The sequence below is a fragment of the Meles meles genome, chromosome X (genome assembly GCF_922984935.1).
Source record: "Meles meles chromosome X, mMelMel3.1 paternal haplotype, whole genome shotgun sequence".
NCBI lineage: Eukaryota > Metazoa > Chordata > Mammalia > Carnivora > Mustelidae > Meles > Meles meles.
The window spans coordinates 13,461,444-13,480,828 of NC_060087.1; the positions used below are offsets into that span (position 1 = coordinate 13,461,444).

General features: G+C 41.0%; 1 protein-coding gene across 5 annotated transcripts in view; it reads left to right on the plus strand.

The window, feature by feature from the left end:
- Window positions 1-19,385, plus strand: part of REPS2 (RALBP1 associated Eps domain containing 2) — a 218,676-nt gene that overhangs the window by 129,660 nt on the left and 69,631 nt on the right. For 4 of the 5 annotated variants that reach the window (XM_045995957.1, XM_045995953.1, XM_045995955.1 and 1 more), the window contains exons 12-13: window positions 2,697-2,742; window positions 5,916-6,052. The exons of the other annotated variant lie outside the window; for it this stretch is intronic. In XM_045995957.1, coding sequence (XP_045851913.1) covers window positions 2,697-2,742; window positions 5,916-6,052 — 183 coding nt within the window. The remainder of the gene's footprint in view (window positions 1-2,696; window positions 2,743-5,915; window positions 6,053-19,385) is intronic. 5 annotated transcript variants of the gene reach the window in all.

The window sequence follows — 19,385 nt, forward strand, 5'->3', positions numbered from 1 at the left end:
TGCTCTTCCACAGTGGCTGGTGATAATGATGATGATACTGATAATAGTAGTGGTGATGAGGATGACGGTGGTGGTAGGACTGTTGTCAGGGAACGGGGGTAATTCCTCGTCACATATTTTGTAATATGCCTTACCCTTTTAATTGCTGCAAGTGTATATATTAGTGGAGTCTAATAGATTCCTTAGCTAACATCGTATCCCAGCCTAATTCAACAGGGCACACTGTACAATGGTGATCTTTCTCTTGACGTCTCTAGGTCACGCTGAGGGGATTAGGCCTGTTGATCGTAGTCGTCCAGCGCTCTGGCGGCTCCCGCAGCTGCCACCCCACGGTCTTCCAGGGTAGAGCAGTTTTCGCCATTACCTGCTCCTACCTGTGTCTCCTTTGCTGTCCTAATGGGAACTAAATTTAGAATCCAGGTTTCTCAAGACAGAGGATCACAGGGGAAGGGAGTGAAAAATGAAGCAAGAGGAAACCAGAGAGGGAGACAAACCACAAGACACCCTTAATCTCAGGAAACAAACTGAGGGTTGCCGGAGGGGAGGGCGGGTGGGAGGGATGGGGTGGCTGGGTGATGGACACTGGGGAGGGTGTGTGCTACGGTGAGTGCTGTGAGTTGTGTAAGCCGGATGATTCACAGACCTGTACCCCCAAACAAGTAATACATTATATGTTAATAAAAAAACAATGATGTATTATATGTTGGCTAATTGAACATAATAAAAAAAAAGAACTATGAGAAATTTCCTTTAAAAAAAAAAAAAGAATCCAGGTTTCTTAGCTTGAAAAATTAAGAGGACTCTCCAACAGTAATATTGTGCAATTCTAAAATACAGTTAGTTTTCAAAATACCTTCACCTTCTCTCTCTCCCCATGAGAAAGGGGCTGCATTTTTATTATCTTCATTCCGTAGATGAGGAAACTGAGGCTCAGAAATATTAATAGTTAGGGTTGTAGCCTGGAGGGATATGTAGGCCTCAGGACTCCTGTCTGGGTCTCCATTGCTTATCCATACCCCACACCCCACCTGTCTGTGTGTCTATCTCTCACCGGCAGGGTTTACCCCTCTTTCCACACCCATTCTTATCCCAGCAAAAAGAGATAATGGCAACTGACAAAGGACTTAACGGTCACCCCCCACGATCTGGTTTGGGGAACCAGACTTCTATTTGAACATGACTGAGACTTTCCCGACCCACATATTTCTGGAAAGCAGAGTGGCCTGAGGGAGAAGAGGGGTTCAGAGCCAGCTGTGGGGAGCCTGCCAAGAGGGTGGCCCCCAGCTTTGTGGTGAGTCTGTTTACACTGTTCAGTCAGCCCCACGGCAGCCTGCTTGACTGCAGGATGGACTCCCCTTAGTCCCCCTTCCTTCGCTGCCTGGGGTTTATGGGATCATGGGTCCGGGGGGAGCTGCATGTACCTGCAGGTGTGGGTGTGCTCAAACTTTTTAGGCCTCCCATGCTTTTCAGGGCTTTGGTAGCATTTTGAGGGCTTGAAGTCGAAAGATGCCTGTGTTCTCACTACACCAAGCCAAAATGCTTATTTTGGGGAGAAATGCATCTTTTCTGCAGCTGACCATATCTGAGGGAATATATATTGCTAGTTTGCTTTGTGCCTTGTTAGCATTTTTAGCTCCCCTTTCTCTGCTGCTTATCTAACCCATGGATTTTAATGACCGTCATCAATCCAGGCTGCTTCATCCCAAGGAGGGTTTTTATCTTTAGAGCAATATAAAAAAGGGTGGGATAATTCATTGAGACATAAGAAAATGTTTGGAAGAATTGGTGCAAACAGTATACAAACTATATTCTTGTTCCTAGTTAGTAGCACTTTTTCTATGGATTTTTAATGAACATTTTATGATGAAAAATTTGCAGTGGTTGCAAAACCTTAACATAACTAATGGTTTCTAAAGTTGTCTTCCGTAGGGTATTGAAAACATAAAAAAGGATTAATCTTTTTGTAAGTGTTTTTAATTACCCCAGCAACTTGTGATGGGAAAGTAGGCTCCATGGGTGTTGATGCTGAGCAAGTTAGTTCATGATTTAAATTTGATAAGGAAAAATCGTATGGTTGATAAAATATTTTAATGATTTCGCTCTGTAATATGCTCTGTATGATTTGGTTACAGAGACATAGGACACAAGAATATTTTCTTACAGAAAAATCTGTGTAGCTCATTTCAACTTAACTTGTGAGAGCTGTGATTTCTTGTGGTCATGCTGCTCCGGGAGTATATTTTCAGAAAACCTTGAAATGTGTAACCTGATAGATTTCTTCCTAGCCTTCAGGGGGAAGCTGGTTCAAAATCAATTACTAGGCTATAATGATAGACCAAAAAAACCACAGGTCTGAACCCACTGTTATATAAGCAGATAACCTCTTGAGAGGGTTGTCTTTTTAGACTGGAATTTCTATTCGTCAACGTAGATTTGAAAGTAGCTCCTTAGTGCTCTAACAAAAGGAAAAAAAATGTTGGTCTCTCCCTCCTTTGAATTGTGCCTTTAGCTTAAGAAATAAAGTAAAAAAAAAAAAAAAAAGAAAATGTGGAGGCAGCCAAGTTCTCCACAGGGACAACTGTACCTCACGTTTACCTGTTGATAATGTTTGTTCTGCACTAGCCCGGATATTGCTTTTAAACCTGTTCAACTGCAGAAATGAAAGCCAAGTAAACAACAACTAATCTTTGTTTCAGCCACTTCTAAGGATTCCAACAGTCTCAAAGCAAGACCAAGATCCAGGTAGTGTTTGTTTAATTTCTGCTTTAATGCCCTTTCTATCCTGTCCCCGACTAGAAATAAAATCCCAGAACCTGAAGCCCAGCCCATCAGATTTGAAGCTTAGAATAGGGGTGAATTCACTTGTCATGAAGGGCTTGCTTGGAGCATGCGGTGCTGCTGGGAGACACTTGGTTTCTGTATTTATTAGTGCCGGAAGGTGGTGGCTGCTGCTGGCTGGTGGCCTGACAAGAAGCGGTTTGTGTGCATGTGGCCCAGTTGTTGCAGGATGATAAGGAATAGAGGGCAGTAGCTTTGGAGAGAAGGAAATGTGGTTCAGAGGTAACACAGAAATTTACTATCAGGACAAGGTAGACACCAGAAAGTGAGACTCCTGAGGGATGAAAACTAGAGTAGGAAAAGAAAATGCTCACAGTGATTTTGATGAGGCTTGAGGCTTTAGGTAAGCAGTGCTCATGGTCTGTTTTATCCTGTCTTAGAGCAGCTTTTTGGCTTCACAGTTTTTAGATCCGTAGAAGCTAGTAGAAGACGGAAAGCAAGTAAGGCAGAGCTGCGGTTGACATCAGACATCAGAGTGGAGGATGGAGGAGAAATACAGAAACATTAATAGAACATCAGAGAGGGGAAATGGTAATGGGACCACTCTTCAGTGGTGAAGTACATCTGTGCACAGGACAGTCCATATGTGTTTGCTTTGGCTCTTGGTGACTTTTTCTTCCTTTGGCTACGAGACACATTCCTGAAAAAAGTGTATTGAAATCTGATCATATTTTATATGCTTGACGTAGTGATAACTAAGGAAACTTCATCTTTTTGTAAACTGAGAGTTATCCCTTAGTTTATCTTTTATGTCTGGGTTTTCTAAACTGGAATTCTGTTTCTTTGTTTATAGAATATACAGATATCTATATTCATAGTTTCTGAAATAATAGATATAGTAATTTTATTGGCAGAAAAAAAGGTATAGTCCCTGTTTCTGTCTGTGGCTACCACATTTACTCATTCTTTTTTTTTTTTTTTTAAGGGTGAATGGATCTTTTACTGTACTGGCTTAAAGGAGTGGCTTTAGGATATAAGAATAGTAACATTTGTCTGCCCTCATAGTTTGAAAAACCTTTGAATTACAGAAATCTGTTTATGTGTGCTGTGTTAACTGTAAATTAAACCTCACAGTTTTCTTCTGTTGACTTCCTCTCTTTCTCAAAGTGAATGAAAGTATAAAGTTTCATAATTACATGTTCTATTATTAATGTCTCTGGCCAACTTTTATATATTATTCTCTTAGGGATCGGTCTCCTGGTCTAATTTGGATGTTTTTATTTTCACTACTCCCCAACTGGGTCTTTGCTGAGACTGAGAGAATCAAATTACTTTTATTTTCCTTTTTAGAATAGTAAAACTTTGTAGAAATATGAGGGAAGAGGGAAAATCACTGTTCTAAGACGACTTATATTCATTATTTTGTTGATTCCCTGCACATTTGTATTTAAATTGGTTGTATTCACAGTTTTACAGTATCACTTGTTTAATGTTCAGTTAGCTTTCCATATGAAAATACGAGTACACAGGTTATATATGGAGATAGAATGGAATGAGCTATGTGGTATGGGATAGTATGCTTAACTCTCTGCATGTATGTTGACATGCACACACACACACACACACACACACACACACACACACCCCATATATTCTTTCTTGACTGAAAAATGTCACTAAAGCTCTGTCTGGCATAAAAGTTCTTTTAATTTCTAGCTGGAGTCTCTGATTTCCGTTTTAAATCAAGAGTTCCCCATTGAAAGCTTTGTTGTCCTTTCCTATCAATTTCCTTTCGCTCTAATTGGAAGTATGAGACCATTCTTGCTGCCAGTTCCCGCATGCCTTCGCCTTGCCTGTCTGGCCAGTTGTTTTACAGAGCCCACCCCAGAGCACGTTCCGTGCCATTATGGCAGCTTTCTGAAAGACCGCAACCTTGCCTGACAGACCAAACCCTTCAGCTACCACAAAGAAACCTTGAGGGAATGATTCAGGAAAGTAAACACTTGCTATGTCAAAACCAGCTTTATCAAGAACTGAAGTTGCTTAGTAGTGATTGATAGGTTCTGATTTCATAAATGGCACTCTAATAGCTAAATACTAATAATAGTTTTCTGAGGTTAATTTGCCTCTAGAACACAACTCTGACTCAAAGGTCATTTTATTCTTTGACATGAGCTTAGCCGAGAGGCTGAAGAGAACGGATGTACACATCTTAGAAAATCTTATTGGAAACTCACCCACAAACCTGTTTTTAAGCAATAGACTAATGTACTGAGTTGAATTAATTTAGAAAATATTAAGTCTCTAACAAGTAGTTTAGCCGCTACTGCCAAAAAATTTCTTTTCTAGCTCATAGGCAGTATCAGAACATTTTAAAAATGGAATTTAGAAACAGATTGGAGTTTGAATTGAACCAATATAACTTTCTAACTATGTGACCTTCGGCAGGTTATTTATTTCCTGTTCCTTTGAACGTGATTATTAGAGTTACAATCTCAGAAGTTGTCTAGTTAGCTGCTGCCTTGTTACAGAATGAAGGACAAGGTTTTTAGAGGAGGCGTTTGCTTGGAAAATTTCCCCAAACGGGTATTTCTCATGGTAAGACAGCCTGGACCCCTCCATCTGATCCACGTGTGGTTCCCTTTCCTGAAATGCACTTGTGGCATAGCCCCTTGAGCTGCTGGTTCTTCACTCTCAGCTTATCCGGCTCACTTCCATCGGTGCCTGTCATCGCGTTGGCACGGAACAGGAGAAAAGGGCTGCAGTCCGTTAAGACCCTGAAGCCCTTCTCTTCCAACACGGACGTGCCTCAGCAGAAGGCTTACGTGTTATTCTTATTAACAATACCCATAGAAACGGATCGGAATTTACAGGAAGCTTTTCCTTTGTGTAAATTTAGATCTAAGATATAATATGAACAAAGGGGTTAAAAAAGGTTCTGCTTCATGACTGGGTTTGGATAGTTATTGCCGGTAGCAGTACCCAAGGGACAGTTGAATTCGTGGTTGCTTTGAGATGGGCCTTGGTCAGTCTTTTGGAAAAATGACTCTGACTTTTGTGGGTATTTCCATTTCAGCCTTACTTCAGAGACTAAAGCTTTGCTGTCTCCCTTCTGACCTTCCCTTATTTTGCTGCAGATCTTACTCTAGCACCTCCATAGAAGAGGCCATGAAAAGGGGCGAGGACCCTCCCACCCCGCCACCGCGGCCACAGAAAACCCATTCCAGAGCTTCTTCCTTGGATCTGAATAAAGTCTTCCAGCCCAGTGTGCCAGGTGAAGTGCCCCTCTGCACCCCAGTCTTTCCCTTCCCTGTTGGAGTCACTGGATGTGTGTCCACCACAGAGGCCTTTGTGAGTGCGCAGAATGAGCAGATCTGACCGTTTCCTGCCCCAGGAAGGTCTTCGAGTTGCTATGGTATTCTTGGGAGGGAAAGCAGTTCTAAGCAGATAGATAGCCCACGTGTCTGGAGCCTTGCCCACACTTGTATGGACGAAGAATTATGAAATTCTGTACTAAGAGGATTAAAATACTTTAACCCCAGACAGCCCACTGAGTGCATGGCTGGGGTCTCGTTCTCTGTATCGTGGTAATTTGTATATAAGATTGCTGTCTGTCATTTCCTGAGATGCTTATGTAGTTCTTCTGTGAAAGATCTTGGGGACTGACACCGGCCGGAAGCTTCCCCCGCGTCTTATCCTTGTGAAGATCCTGTGTCTTGGAGGGTTTAATGCTAAGGGGGCTCTGCTTTCTAAATCTGACCGATGCTTAGGTGGTTGGGCGGGGGGAGCTAGGGCAAGAGCTCCTCCAGGTGGCTTGCTGAGGGGTTCCTGGGGGTGCCACTTCCTTAAGCCAGCTGCTGTACAGCTGGGGTTGGAGGTGGGGGAGGTTGGAGGGCCCTGTTTGCTTCCCTGGCTCCCTGCGAAGTGGGAGATTTCCTCCTAGGGAACCTACAGAACAGCAGATGAGAACCATGCATGCCTTTGCTTAGCAAAGGTGCTAGGATGCAGTGCCTTCCCAAGTGTTATTTTGAGAGCAGCAAGGGCCTTTCCACTGACTAATGTAGGCAAGCTATAAATACAGTGATTTCCTGGAACTTTTTCTCTATCTGTGCGCATTTTAAATCAAGCCAGCCTCAGATGCTAGTGATTTGCAGATTATTATTGTTTCTACTAAAGCAGGAAAAGACTCTCCTTGGCTCACACATTAGCATGACCTCTGTGTCCCAGCAGAGCTCAGCATGTTTTAGTTGTTCTAATAAAGTAGTCTCCTTACAGTAAAGTTACAGATTGTTTTTTAATATACTAGAGTCTGGAACTCTCTATGAAATTTGATTCTCTGCCATGAGTTCATCAGATAAAAATTTGCCTTGCATTTCCCCCCATACTTTGATCCAAATTCTGGCATAATTTCATAGTAACTGGTATTTGAGGTGGGAGTAGCCATGGATGATGATGCTATAAAAATTTCACATGGCTGGTGGATTATGACCCAGAAGATTTTTCTGTACATGCAAGAAGATGAAAACAATCTGGGCAGCTATCTTAATACGTTTTCCTTGCAAGGAGAAGCTGAAGACGTGCAAGCATGTCTCTGGCTGTGCAAGCCCGCGAAGAGTGCCAGCTGTGCGGGAATGGTTGTGCTGTGGCTTTTATGACATTGTGTCATATGGTGGAAGAGACAAGACTGGATTTGGAGTTTAGCTCTGCTGCTTATTAACTGTTTGATTTTCAGCAAGTGACTTAATCTTTCTGCATTTTGGATTTTTAATCTCTAAAATAAGGCCAGCAGTCCATGGAGCTGTAGGGTTTTGGCGAGATAATAAACACAATCCTAATAGCAACATGTTTGACATCTTGGCACTCATTTGGCTAGAAATCATTGAGGAAAGGGAGTCTGAGGTTAAAGTCCCTTGCCCCCCTTGATCTCCAGTGGTTCAAGTCTGTGATCCACTCCCTGCAGTTCCTCAGTGGGCTCACAGAGGGACCAAGCTCCAGTTGCCTGCTGTGTTTTAAGCAAAGGACTGTGAAAAACAGAGTAAGTGAGGCTAGGTTGCTGAGTCAGAGTGGCCTAGGGTGGACTGACCGTGTGGAGAAGAAATACAATGGAGAGACGATGCAAAGAAGCAAGAATGAAAGAGGGATGTGAAGAAAATGATGAGATGGTTGTTACATAGGAGTGATGATGTTTATATAAAGGGAGGAGAAGAAAATAGAATAGAAGACTGTAATGACCAGGGGGAGGAGAGCCCACAGAGAACTCTTCCACAGACTCGGTGAAAGATTTGGAGGGGATTGATGGGAAGAACTTAGAAGAGGCTGTCATTAATGTCTTCTAATTTAGGAAGATCGGTAACATGATATGGAAAGAATATCAAAGGGCTAATTTCAAATGTAAATCTATAAAAGTGAACAAGCCACTTTGGCAGTATGGGACAATTGGCTTTACCTTTGATATCTGTAAAAATGGTATGAATTTAAATTGATGGGAGTCTAGATTATCCCAGGGCTCTAGGTAGCTGGGTCCTGGTATTATACCTAAAGTGTATGTTTTCACAGGGAGAAGTTGGTATGACGCAATTGCTGTGTGTAAAAGGGAGATCACCTTTGTTGTTGTTGTTGTTTTCAAAAGATTTTATTTATGTATTTGAGAGAGAGCACAAGCAGGGGGAGCGGGAGAGGGGGAAGCAGAGAGCCCAATGGGGGCTCGCTCCCAGGACCCCAGGATCATAACCTGAGCTGCAGGCAGACGCTTAACCAACTGAGCCACCCAGGCGCCCCATGGGAGATCACCTTTGTAATAGCTGGTCCCTGTCAGGGGGCCATCCTTTCAAGGCCCAAACAGCTGCTGCATCTGAGAGAAAATAAAAATGTGCAAGAAAGTCTCAGTGATGATGTAAGTGTACAAAATCTAGATGCAATCAGACCCGGGATGTCTGGATTTTATTGCTCTATGCTTAGAGCCACAAAACATATTTTATTTTATTAGTACTTTGTTTTATAAAACATATTATATTACTAAAATTCCTGTAAGAAAAATCACACTGTGAAGGCAGTACTTTTTAGATCCTAACTTCCTTTTCCTCATTGAAACAGTTGTTTTCATAAAGCAAATTTTTTCATAACGGATTTCGTTTGTTCCAGCCCGTGGGGTGGGAACTCCCCTCCTTCTACTCTCAACAGTGACCTGCCCCTTCCAGAGCCATGCCTAAAGCTTGCAGCTGGTGGTTGCCACGCTGAAGGCCAACCCCTTCAGTGCTGCCTCTGCTGCAGATAGCCCTGTGCCAGTCATTGAGCATCTACCTGGCAGAAGGGGCAGAGGTTGTGTGGAGGAAACATAGCCAGCCCTTTAAAGCTGCAGACCAGAAACCTTCATCACTTCACTCAGCTCTAACTGGGGAAACCTAGTCCCTTGGATATAGCTAGCTGCTGGGCTGCTGGGAAAGGTAGTTCCTGGCGGGATAGCCATTTCCCATCGACACCCCTCTTACTGTGAAAGAGGAGAGTGGATGTTGGTGGGCAGCTCTTTCTCCCACATCGCATGTGGCCAAATATATTCAGGTCCACATGTTAAAGCCATTGTGATGGCTGAAAAAAACATATCCATGGGTAGCATCTACCCATGGATCGCTAATGTTTTATTTCTGCTTTAGACGTTACTGATAATAATAGTTCATTCCAGGGTTAAGAAATTATGGAACACCCATATTGTGAAAACTTAGGAAGCAGTTAAAAAGAATTAGGTATGTGTACTAAGTGGAGAGCTATCTGACATGAAGTAAGTGAAAGAGGCACGGTGCAGAATACGTATGTTCTTAAGTGTATAGGCAGTTTTTGGAAGGTTACTTAGGAAATTGGTAATAGAAGAGATTAGGATGACTGGGGACAGGAGTGAGAGAGAAACTTACTTCTCATTGAATACGCACTTCTATCTTTAAAATTTTGCCTCAAGTACAGATAGTAGAGAAATTTTGCTGTTCATTCAGTAGCCACAGTGACCAGATAGTACCTGAGAGTACCAGAAATGTCCTTCCTGGCTGAGTTTACCTGCCTCAAATTTACCTACCATACTCTGTCCAGGGTATTTTTATGACCAGCCTCCTGCCACTTTGTAGAATGCAGCTAAAATGACAGAAGCATTCCAGAACATTCCTTAAGGCTCTGATATGTCCTTCAGATACCTCCTCAGTGCCCTTCCAATATTGGGAAATAGTTTTGGAGGACTCCCCATAGCCTCCATTGTGAGATGGACAGGTGGGTAAAGTGTGATAAGGGCTCTGTCTTAACTTGGAAGGGGGTTGTATTTTTTAGTTGGCCAACTGAGACAATTCTGTCCAGGTTTCTCTACAAATTGATATTTCTTTCTGCAACTCGAGAAATATGTAAACCCTTTGGGAATAAGAGATACAACATTTCGTACCTAATTTAACCTTTCAAGTTCTCTAAAGGATGAATTTGCTCATTCAAACAGTTTCAACCTTATGGATTTCCTTATTGTGTCATTCTTGTGAGTGCTACCTTTTAAAATCTAGGAGGATTATGGTTTTCCTGCTCTACTCCCAAACTTTTGGGTCTATGTTATGCAGCCATCTAAGGGTTCAGTTTGGCAGTCTGGATGGGTTTTTTTTTTTTTAAATGAAAACTTTATTGGGGTAAAATCCACACACTATAAATTTTGCCCTTTTAAAGTATGTAATTCAGTGGTTTGTAGCATATTTATACTGTTTGGCAACCACTAGCATTATCCAATTTTAGAACATTTTCCTCGCCCCAAAAAGGAACCCCATACTCATTAGTAGTCCTTCTTCATTCCCCTATCCTCTCCCCACAGCTGTTGGCCACCTCTAGTCTACTTTCTGTTTCCATGAATTTGCCTGTTCTGGACATTCCGTATTAATGGCATCACACAACATATGGTCTTTTGTAACCAGCTTCTTCACTTGGTATAAATGTTTGCAAGGTGTATCCATGTCGTAACATGTAGGAGTACTTCATTCCTTTTATGGATGAATGATATTACACTGTAGGAATGTGACACATTTTATTTATCCATTTATGAGTTCATGGATATACATAGGAGTGGAATTTCTGGGTCATATGGTAAGTCTAAGTTGGACATCTTGAGGAACTACCAAAGTGGCTGCACAGTTTACTATCTCACTAGCATTGTATGAGGACTGCAGTTTCTCACTCTTGAAGCACTTATTATTGCCCATCCTTTTTATTTTAGTCAACCTAGCTGGTATGAAATGGTATCTTATCATGGTTTTGATTTGCATTTTCTTTTTTCAAATTATTATTTGAAAATAATCTCTTAGCTAGTGTGGGGCTCAAACCCGCTACCCTGAGATCAAGAATTGGCTGCTGTGCCAACTGAGCTAGCCAGGTGCCCCTTGATTGGCGTTTTCTAGTGACTAATAATGTTGAACACCTTTTTGTGTGCTTATTGGCCAAATTTATGTCATTTTTGGGGAACTGTTCAAAATCTTAGCCCATTTTTAAATTGGGCTATTTGTCTCTTATTGTTGAGTTGTAAGGGTTCTTTGTATATTCTGGATGCAAATCCCTTTTCACATACATAATTTAAAAATATTTTCTCTCATTTTGTGGGTTGTCCTTTCAACATTTTTTTTCTTTTAAAGATTTTATTTATTTGACAGACAGAGATCACAGGTAGGCAGAGAGGCAGGCAGAGAGAGATGGGGAAGCAGGCTCCCCGGCTACCCGCAGAACAAAGAGCCCGATGCCGGGCTCGATCCCAGGACCCTGGGATCATGACCTGAGCCGAAGGCAGAGGCTTTAACCCACTGAGCCACCCAGGCGCCCCATCCTTCCAACATTTTTAATGGTATCCTTTGAAGCGCAGAAGCTTTTAATTTTGATGAAGTCTAGTTTATTTATTTTTCTTTTATCATTTGTTCTTTTGGTGTCATAGCTAAGCAATCATTGCCTACTTACATTTAAGTCTGTGATCCACTTTGAGTTGCTTTTTTTGTATGTGGTGTGAGGTAAGGGTTCAAATTTTGGGTTTTTGTTGTTGTTTGTTTTTTTGTTTTTGCATGTGACTATCCAGTTGTCCCAGTACCATTTGTTGAAAAAACTATTATTCCCTGTTTAATTTTCCTGGCACCCTTGTTAAAAATCAACTGAGCATTTAACATAAAGTCTTATTTCTGGATTCTCAATTCTATTCCATTGATACTAACATACCTATCCTTGTGCTAGCACCATACTGTTGTGATTGTTGCAGAATTATAATATTTTTTAAAGATTTTATTTATTTATTTGAAAGAGAGAAAGAGATCACAAGTAGGCAGAGAAAGGGGGAATCAGGCTCCCTGCTGAGCAGAGAGCCCGATGCAGGGCTCGATCCCAGGACCTTGGGATCATGACCTGAGTGGAAGGCAGAGGCTTTAACCCACTGAGCCACCCAGGCACCCCCAGAATTGTAATACATTTTGCAGTTGGGATGTGTGTCTGCCCACTTTCTTCTTCCTCCTCTTCTTTTTTTTTAAAGATTTATTTATTTGAGAGAGAGTGAGTGCGAGCAAGTGCATGGGGTGGGGAGGGGTAGAGGGATGGGGCAGAAGGATTCTCAGGCAGACTACCTGGTGAGCATGGAGCCCGATGTGTGACTTGATCTCAAGACCCTGAGATCATGACCTGAGCCGACATCAAGGGTAGACGTCTAACCGACTGAGCCACCCAGGTGCCTCTCTTCTTTTTCAAGATTGTTTTGCTTTTTCTGGGTCCTTTGCATTTCCATATGAAATTTAGGATCAGGTTGTCAATTTCTTTCTTTTTTTTTTTTAAGGCAACTGGGAGTTTGGTAGGGATTGCACTGACTCTGTAGATCAGTTTGGTTAGTATTGTTATCTCAACAGTATTTTCCCCCCAACTTTATAATGAGGCTAATGGACAAATTAAAAAAGTACATATTTATGGCATACAATGTAATGTTTTCCATCTTAACAATATTAAGTCTTCTTCTTTTTTTTTAAGATTTTATTTATTTATTTGACAGAGATCCCAAGTAGGCAGAGAGGCAGGCAGAGGGAGAGAGGGGGGAAGCAGGCTCCCTACCGAGCAGAGAGCCTGATGTGGGGCTCGATCCCAGGACCCTGAGACCATGACCCGAGCCAAAGGCAGAGACTTTAACCCACTGAGCCACCCAGGCACCCCAACAATATTAAGTCTTCTAATCCATGAACACAGGATATATTTTCATTATTTAAGTCTTTAATGTCTTTCAACAATATTTTGTAGTTTTCACAAATAAGTTTTGTACTTGTAAAAATTTATTCTTAAGTGTTTTATTTTGATGTTAGCCTAAAGGGAATTGTTTTCTTAATTTCATTTGTTGCAGTCTTCATTGCTGATGTATAGAAATATAATTGGTTTTTATTTATTGATCTATCTTGTAACCTTGTTGAATTTGTGTGTTAGTTGTCTGGACACATCTTTATCCTTAACTTAGATAATGAGTTTGGCAGCATACTATTGGGCTTCTAACTGCTTAACTAATCATGCAGCTACTACAAATCATGGAGGGAATCCCTTTTAGTGTTTGGAAAGCATTTAAAGAATCATTACTGACTGCTTGCATCCAGCTGTACTTTTTCTCTCATATGTGAAACCAGTTGATCTAGTTACTTTATCAGTGGTATATTCTTTTTCCTAAAGACTTTATTTATTTGAGAGAAAGAAAGAGAGAGAGAGTGATGGGGAGGGGGAGAGAGAGGATGAGAAGCAAACTTCCTGCTGAGCAGGGAGCCTGATGCGGGGCTCAGTCCCAGGACCCGGAGATCATGACCTGAGCCGAAGACAGTTGCTTAACTGACGGAGCCGCCCAGGTCGCCTGTGTAGTATATTCTTTACCTGTCAGTATAGTGTCCACTCTGTCCCAAGCCAAGTTTCCCTATTTGTTAGGATTGTTTTTAGGCTCTTTATTAACACCTAACACTAGATACATAGTGAATTTGAGGCTTACTTGGTAGAGGGTACACATTTAAAGCACTTTCCATGCATTGTCTCTTATCCTTACAGTAACCCTAATGAGGTAGGTGCTGTTGTATCCCTGCTTTAGAGAAACAGAAACTGAGGAGCAAAAAAGTTAATTTGGCTAAGGTCATGGAGCTCGTAGATGGTGGTGCTGGGCTTTAACGTCGCGTCGCCCAATGCTAGGGCCTATTCTCCACTGCCTTAAGAAGGGGCAAGTATTTCTCTTCTCTCTACCCCACTTGCATCTCCCAGCTTCTCCATTTGGCCAGATATTTGGTAGTCATGTCTCTGTTCAGCTGCCTCTGCTGGACGTTGAATTCTTTTTTTTTTTTTCTTCCTTAATTAAGAAGGCTCAACACTCAGCATGGAACCCAACATATGGCTTGAACTCACAACTCTGAGATCAAGACCTGAGTTTGAGATAAAGAGTCAGGTGCTTAACTGACTGAGCCACCCAGGTGCCCCTGAATGTTGAATTCTTAAGAAGAGGCAGAAGGCACAGTGCTATTACTCCTGTTGGTTGCAGCCCTCATCCTCCTCCACTAGCCAGCTGAGAACTGAGATTCAGCTCCACACCTGGGCGGTTGGCTTACAATTCTAATTTGAGTAGGGGCGCCTGGGTAGCACAGTTGGATATGCGTCTGACTCTTGGTTTCAGTTGAGGTCACGATCTCAAGGTCATGAGACCAAGCTCTGCATTGGGCTTCATCCTAAGCATGGGGTCTGTTTGAGTTTCTCTCTCCTTCTTCCCCTCTCCCTGCCCCACACAAGTTCTCTCTCTCTTTGCTCTCTCTCTCTCAAATTAAAAAAAAAAAACTCATTTGAGTAACAAATGCTTTCTTCTGTATAAAATTCAAACATTACAAATCTGTCCCTTAAGTTCATTTCCACCAAGCCTGGTATCCTCGCCAGGGAAGGTATCCTTCTGACATTTTCTAGTCCATTTATAAAATCAATTTCATGGTTTTTGTCTTTAAAATAATTGAGATCACATTGTACATGTTTCCCCTGTGCTTTTCCAGAATTTGTTATTTCTTGGAGATCTATCCATGTCAATACTGATAATTTTGTCATCCTTTTATATACATTCTATATACTGGCTACTTTGTTAAAAACTGTATTATGGAAAACTTCAGATTTATGTAAAAGTAGAAAATCTCCATCCCCAGATCAACTGCCAGATATTATATAATTTCATACATACTTTATATGTATCTCTAATTGGTAAGGTCTTTTTACAAAAACTTAAATCAGGGCTCCTGGGTCGTTCAGTGGGTTAAGCCTCTGCCTCCGGCTCAGGTCATGATCCCAGGGTCCTGGGATTGAGCCCCGCATTGGGCTCTCTGCTCAGTAGGGAGCCTGCTTCCCCCTCTCTCTCTGTCTGCCACTTTGCCTACTTGTGATCTCTCTCTCTGTCAAAAAAATAAATAAAATCTTTTAAAAAATTGCTAAACCTTAATCATATCTGGTCTTCCATCTTTTGTATTTCTTACAAACTGGCTGGTTAGATCTAGGCTTGCTCAGAATCACACTCTACTTTTAGCAAGAGTAGTTCCTAGTGATACTGTGTATTTTCTACTGCATCACATTAGGAGGTCTCTGATATCTAATGGCTCCATTTTTGTGATGTTCAATTTATCAGTGGGTTCATGAAATATTAGCCTGATTTATCCGTTGTGATAGAGATCCCCAGCAGCTGCTCAGATAAGCATCTTATCAGGTAATGATCCTCATTGCCAGCATCCAGTGGTGTGTTGGTAAATGTTTAACTGGCTGTTTACTGATTTTTATGGAATAAACATTCCTGCCACAGCCACTTTTATTCTTACTGATGTGTCACTAAACAAGGAGTTGGAACATATGTGTACAGTTGGCTCTCATAAGCTGGTATGAGCTGTTTTCAGCAAACTGCTGCTTGGGTCCATTATTTCATTGGTAGTTACAAAATGGTGATACTCCATTTCTTTTACCTTTATTAATTTGGGCCTTAGTTTATTTGCCCATTTATCTATTGTTAGACATTTTGCTTAAAATTGTTATAAAACTTGTGAGCTGAAGAATACCATAAAATGACACAATTCTTAGGGTGCCTGGGTGGCTCAGTTGGTTAAGCATCTGACTCTTGATTTTTGTGTCAGGTCATGATCTCAGGGTCATGAGATCAAGCCTCGTGTTGGGCTCCACACCCAGTTTAAGATTCTGTCTCTCCTTCTCCCTCTGCCCTCACGCCACTCTCATGCATGCGCTCTCTCTCCTCTCTAAAAAGAAAAGCAACAAAAAAGCAATAGTGTTCTCAGTATATGCATTTGAGTTTAGAGAGTTTAATGAAAACTGAAATAGACTTCAGTAATGGTGCCCAGCAAAAGTGTCTTATCATTTAACCAATATTTATTGAACACTTACTGTGTACTAGATACTGTGGAGAATTGTAAGAGGAATATGGATATGGCCTCACTTTCTGCTAATCAGTGTTACAGTTCTATGTGAGAACAGGGCTGTGTCTGGGTGGTTTCTAACTAGGATGATCTGTAGATATGTTGGAGTGGTCGTACAGGCTGTTGAGCTAGCCTTTGAAGGATGGATATAATTTTTGGAGCCAAATTCTGTTGATTTTTCTTTGATATCTGTCTTGGTTCGCTTCTTACTACCATTTGCCTTGAAGACGACTATAGTAATCTCCTGTCTGATTTGCTTGCTTTGTTCTTTCCTTCATAGAGCAGCAGGATTAATTTTCTTAAGCTCAGCTATGATGTCACTTCCCTGTTTAAAACTTTTCAGGTCTTTTTATGTAAACACCAAATTCCTTTGTCTTAACAGCTAGATGTAAAATCATGAGAACACATGAATTCAGTAAGGGACAAGCACCATGGCCCAGAATGCTCAGGGAGGAGTGTATTTCAGGAATAAGTGGAGACCAGAAGTCTAAGGTTTGCCAACTAATCAAAAAGAGTGGAGGCTAGGGGAGAAGGAGTTCGCAAACTATGTTCCTAGGAAGGGTTAGAGCAGTTCATTGGAGTGGTAGGGTTAATCTGGATTGTAAAATGTGGAGTGACTGAGACACTGGTTTGGAGTTGTCCACCACAAACTCACTTTGAAGTGTTTCAGACTTAGATGTTGGTTTAACTATATGTCATATTTTTCAAATTCGTGGTAGAAAAGAGACCTTACCAAGATAATAGAATCTTTTTCCAAGTTGCCTGCTTGCCTTCCATCGAAGACACACACACATAAAAATTTTTAACCAACCTACGGAGTTTCATAGTAAAATGATTAGGAGTAACACATTCATGTAAGAGTAATAAGAGAAATGAAACTTGACCTTAACCAAAGTTAATTCTCATGCATTTTTGTTGCTGAACTCTGCCTAGGTCTCTGTCTGGGACCTCGTTAACCTGTATCACATGTCCTGTGATGCAAGAAGAAGGAGTTACTAGAAAAAACTGGCAAATAAATTCTAAAATCATAGAGTGTCAGTGCTAAAAGACAACGTACGTGACATCTTGGCCACCTCTCACATTATTGGAGATGAGACAGATCCAGAAAATGCAATCGCTTTGTTCTCCATTGGAATCCTCTTTGTTCAAGTTTTTGTTACAACAGATTTGGTATCAGAGAAAGCAATCTATATTAATTTAACTTGGGGGGCACACCTTACTATTTTTCTACAGGCAGTAATTCATCTGAAGTTAAAAGATATATTAAAGAATAGATATGGGGCCCAATATGCAAGAAACTAATATTGTTTTTCTGTGTTTTCTTTTATGTGATTTACAGTGTTGGACCAATTTCCCTGAGGTTCTTTAGAGAGACAAGAAAGAAAGTTTTGCCTTCATAAATACTGGGAGATCTTAGGAATTTATTTTTTTTGATGATCAAAAATTGTTATTATGAATATAAATTGTTATTCAAATTGTTGTGTTAAATATCTACAAAAAAGGAAAGGAATCATATACTGAATCCCTGGCCTTAACAGTGATTAACTATGGCCCATTTTGTTTCATCTGTGTTCCCTCTCCCATTTGATTAATTATACTTTTTCTCCCACCCTTAGCTTGAAAAAAAAACTATTGAGGTATAATTTTCAGACCATAAAGCTCATCCATTTTAAGTGTACAACTCAGTGACTGACAGTAAATTTATCAAATTGTGCTGTCACCATAATCTAGTTTCAGAACATTTTCAGCGCCCCAGTAGTATGCCCCATGCCTGTTTTTTGTTTTTTTTTAAAGATTCTATTTATTTATTTGACAGAGAGAAATCACAAGAGAGGCAGGCAGAGAGAGAGGAAGGGAAGCAGGCTCTCCGCTGAGCAGAGAGCCCGATGTGGGACTCGATCCCAGGACCCTGAGATCATGACCTGAGCCGAAGGCAGCAGCTCAACCCACTGAGCCACCCAGGCGCCCATTTGCCCACTTTTAAATTGGGTGTTTGTCTTCTTTTGGGGGGGGGTAGTGTTTACCTTTTTATTGTTGAGTATATATTCGGGAGTTCTTAGTGTATTCTGGATACAAGGCCTTTATCAGGTGTGTAATTTGCAAATATTTTCTTCCCATTCTGTGACTCGTCTTTCCATTTTCTTAGTGGTGTATCTTGAAGCAAAAAAGTTTGCATTTCAATGAAGTACAGTTTGTCAATTCTTTCGTGTTTAGAATGTGCTTTTGGTGTCATATCTAAGAAATCTTTGCCTAACCTAATGTCTTGAAGCTTTTCTGTTACTTATTTCTAAAAATACTACAATGTTAGCTCTTATATTCAGATCTCGAATCCATTTTTATTTAAATTTTGTTTGTAGTGTGAGCTGAGGGTCTAAGTTCATTTCTTTATACGTGGATACCCAGTTGTTTCAGCCCTGCATGTTGAAAAAACTCCTGTGGAGGTGCCATGGCACCCTTGTGGAAAATCACTTGACTGCACATTTAAGGGTTTCTTTCTGGACTCTCTGTTCTGTTTGTTGATCTCGATGTCCTTGTGGTAGTACTACACTGAATATTTTTTAAAGCAAGGCAGTCATATGTAGTCTTGTGAAGAGATAATCACGTGACTTAGAAGGCTAAATATTTGCTACAGTGGCACATTTTAAGGTAGTGTCTAGCATCTTCTTTATTTGAGTATGTGGCGTGTAGCATATTCAGAAGCATCATTTTAGTTCCTTGAAATTGCAATACTTTTCTTACTTTCAGCCTTCTGACATGCTTATTCCCTGGTCATACAATAACACCCGTCCAGCTCTTTATCCCCTAGCTCAGTGCCCTTTTTTGCTCTTTACCATTACCTGTCCTATAGGTTCAAAATGTGATGCTGATTGCTGCCTCATAGTAGCTTTGGTGATGTCATTTTACTTCCCCAGGCCTTAAATTTCTCATCTGCGAAGTGGAAGAATTGAATTTGATCTCATTACTTTTCTAAACGCAGTCATTAATATTTTCCCTGGTGAACAATTCCAAGTCGTGTGTAAATTCCTGTCTTTTACCTGGTAAAAAAATAATTGTTGTGGTTAGCAGAGAATTTAATGAGGTTGTGTGTTTGGCGGGGGGATGTGGGACATTATCAGGGGATCGAAGCAGCTCTTTTTGGAAAACTACTCCTGGCAAACATTTTATCATATTTGT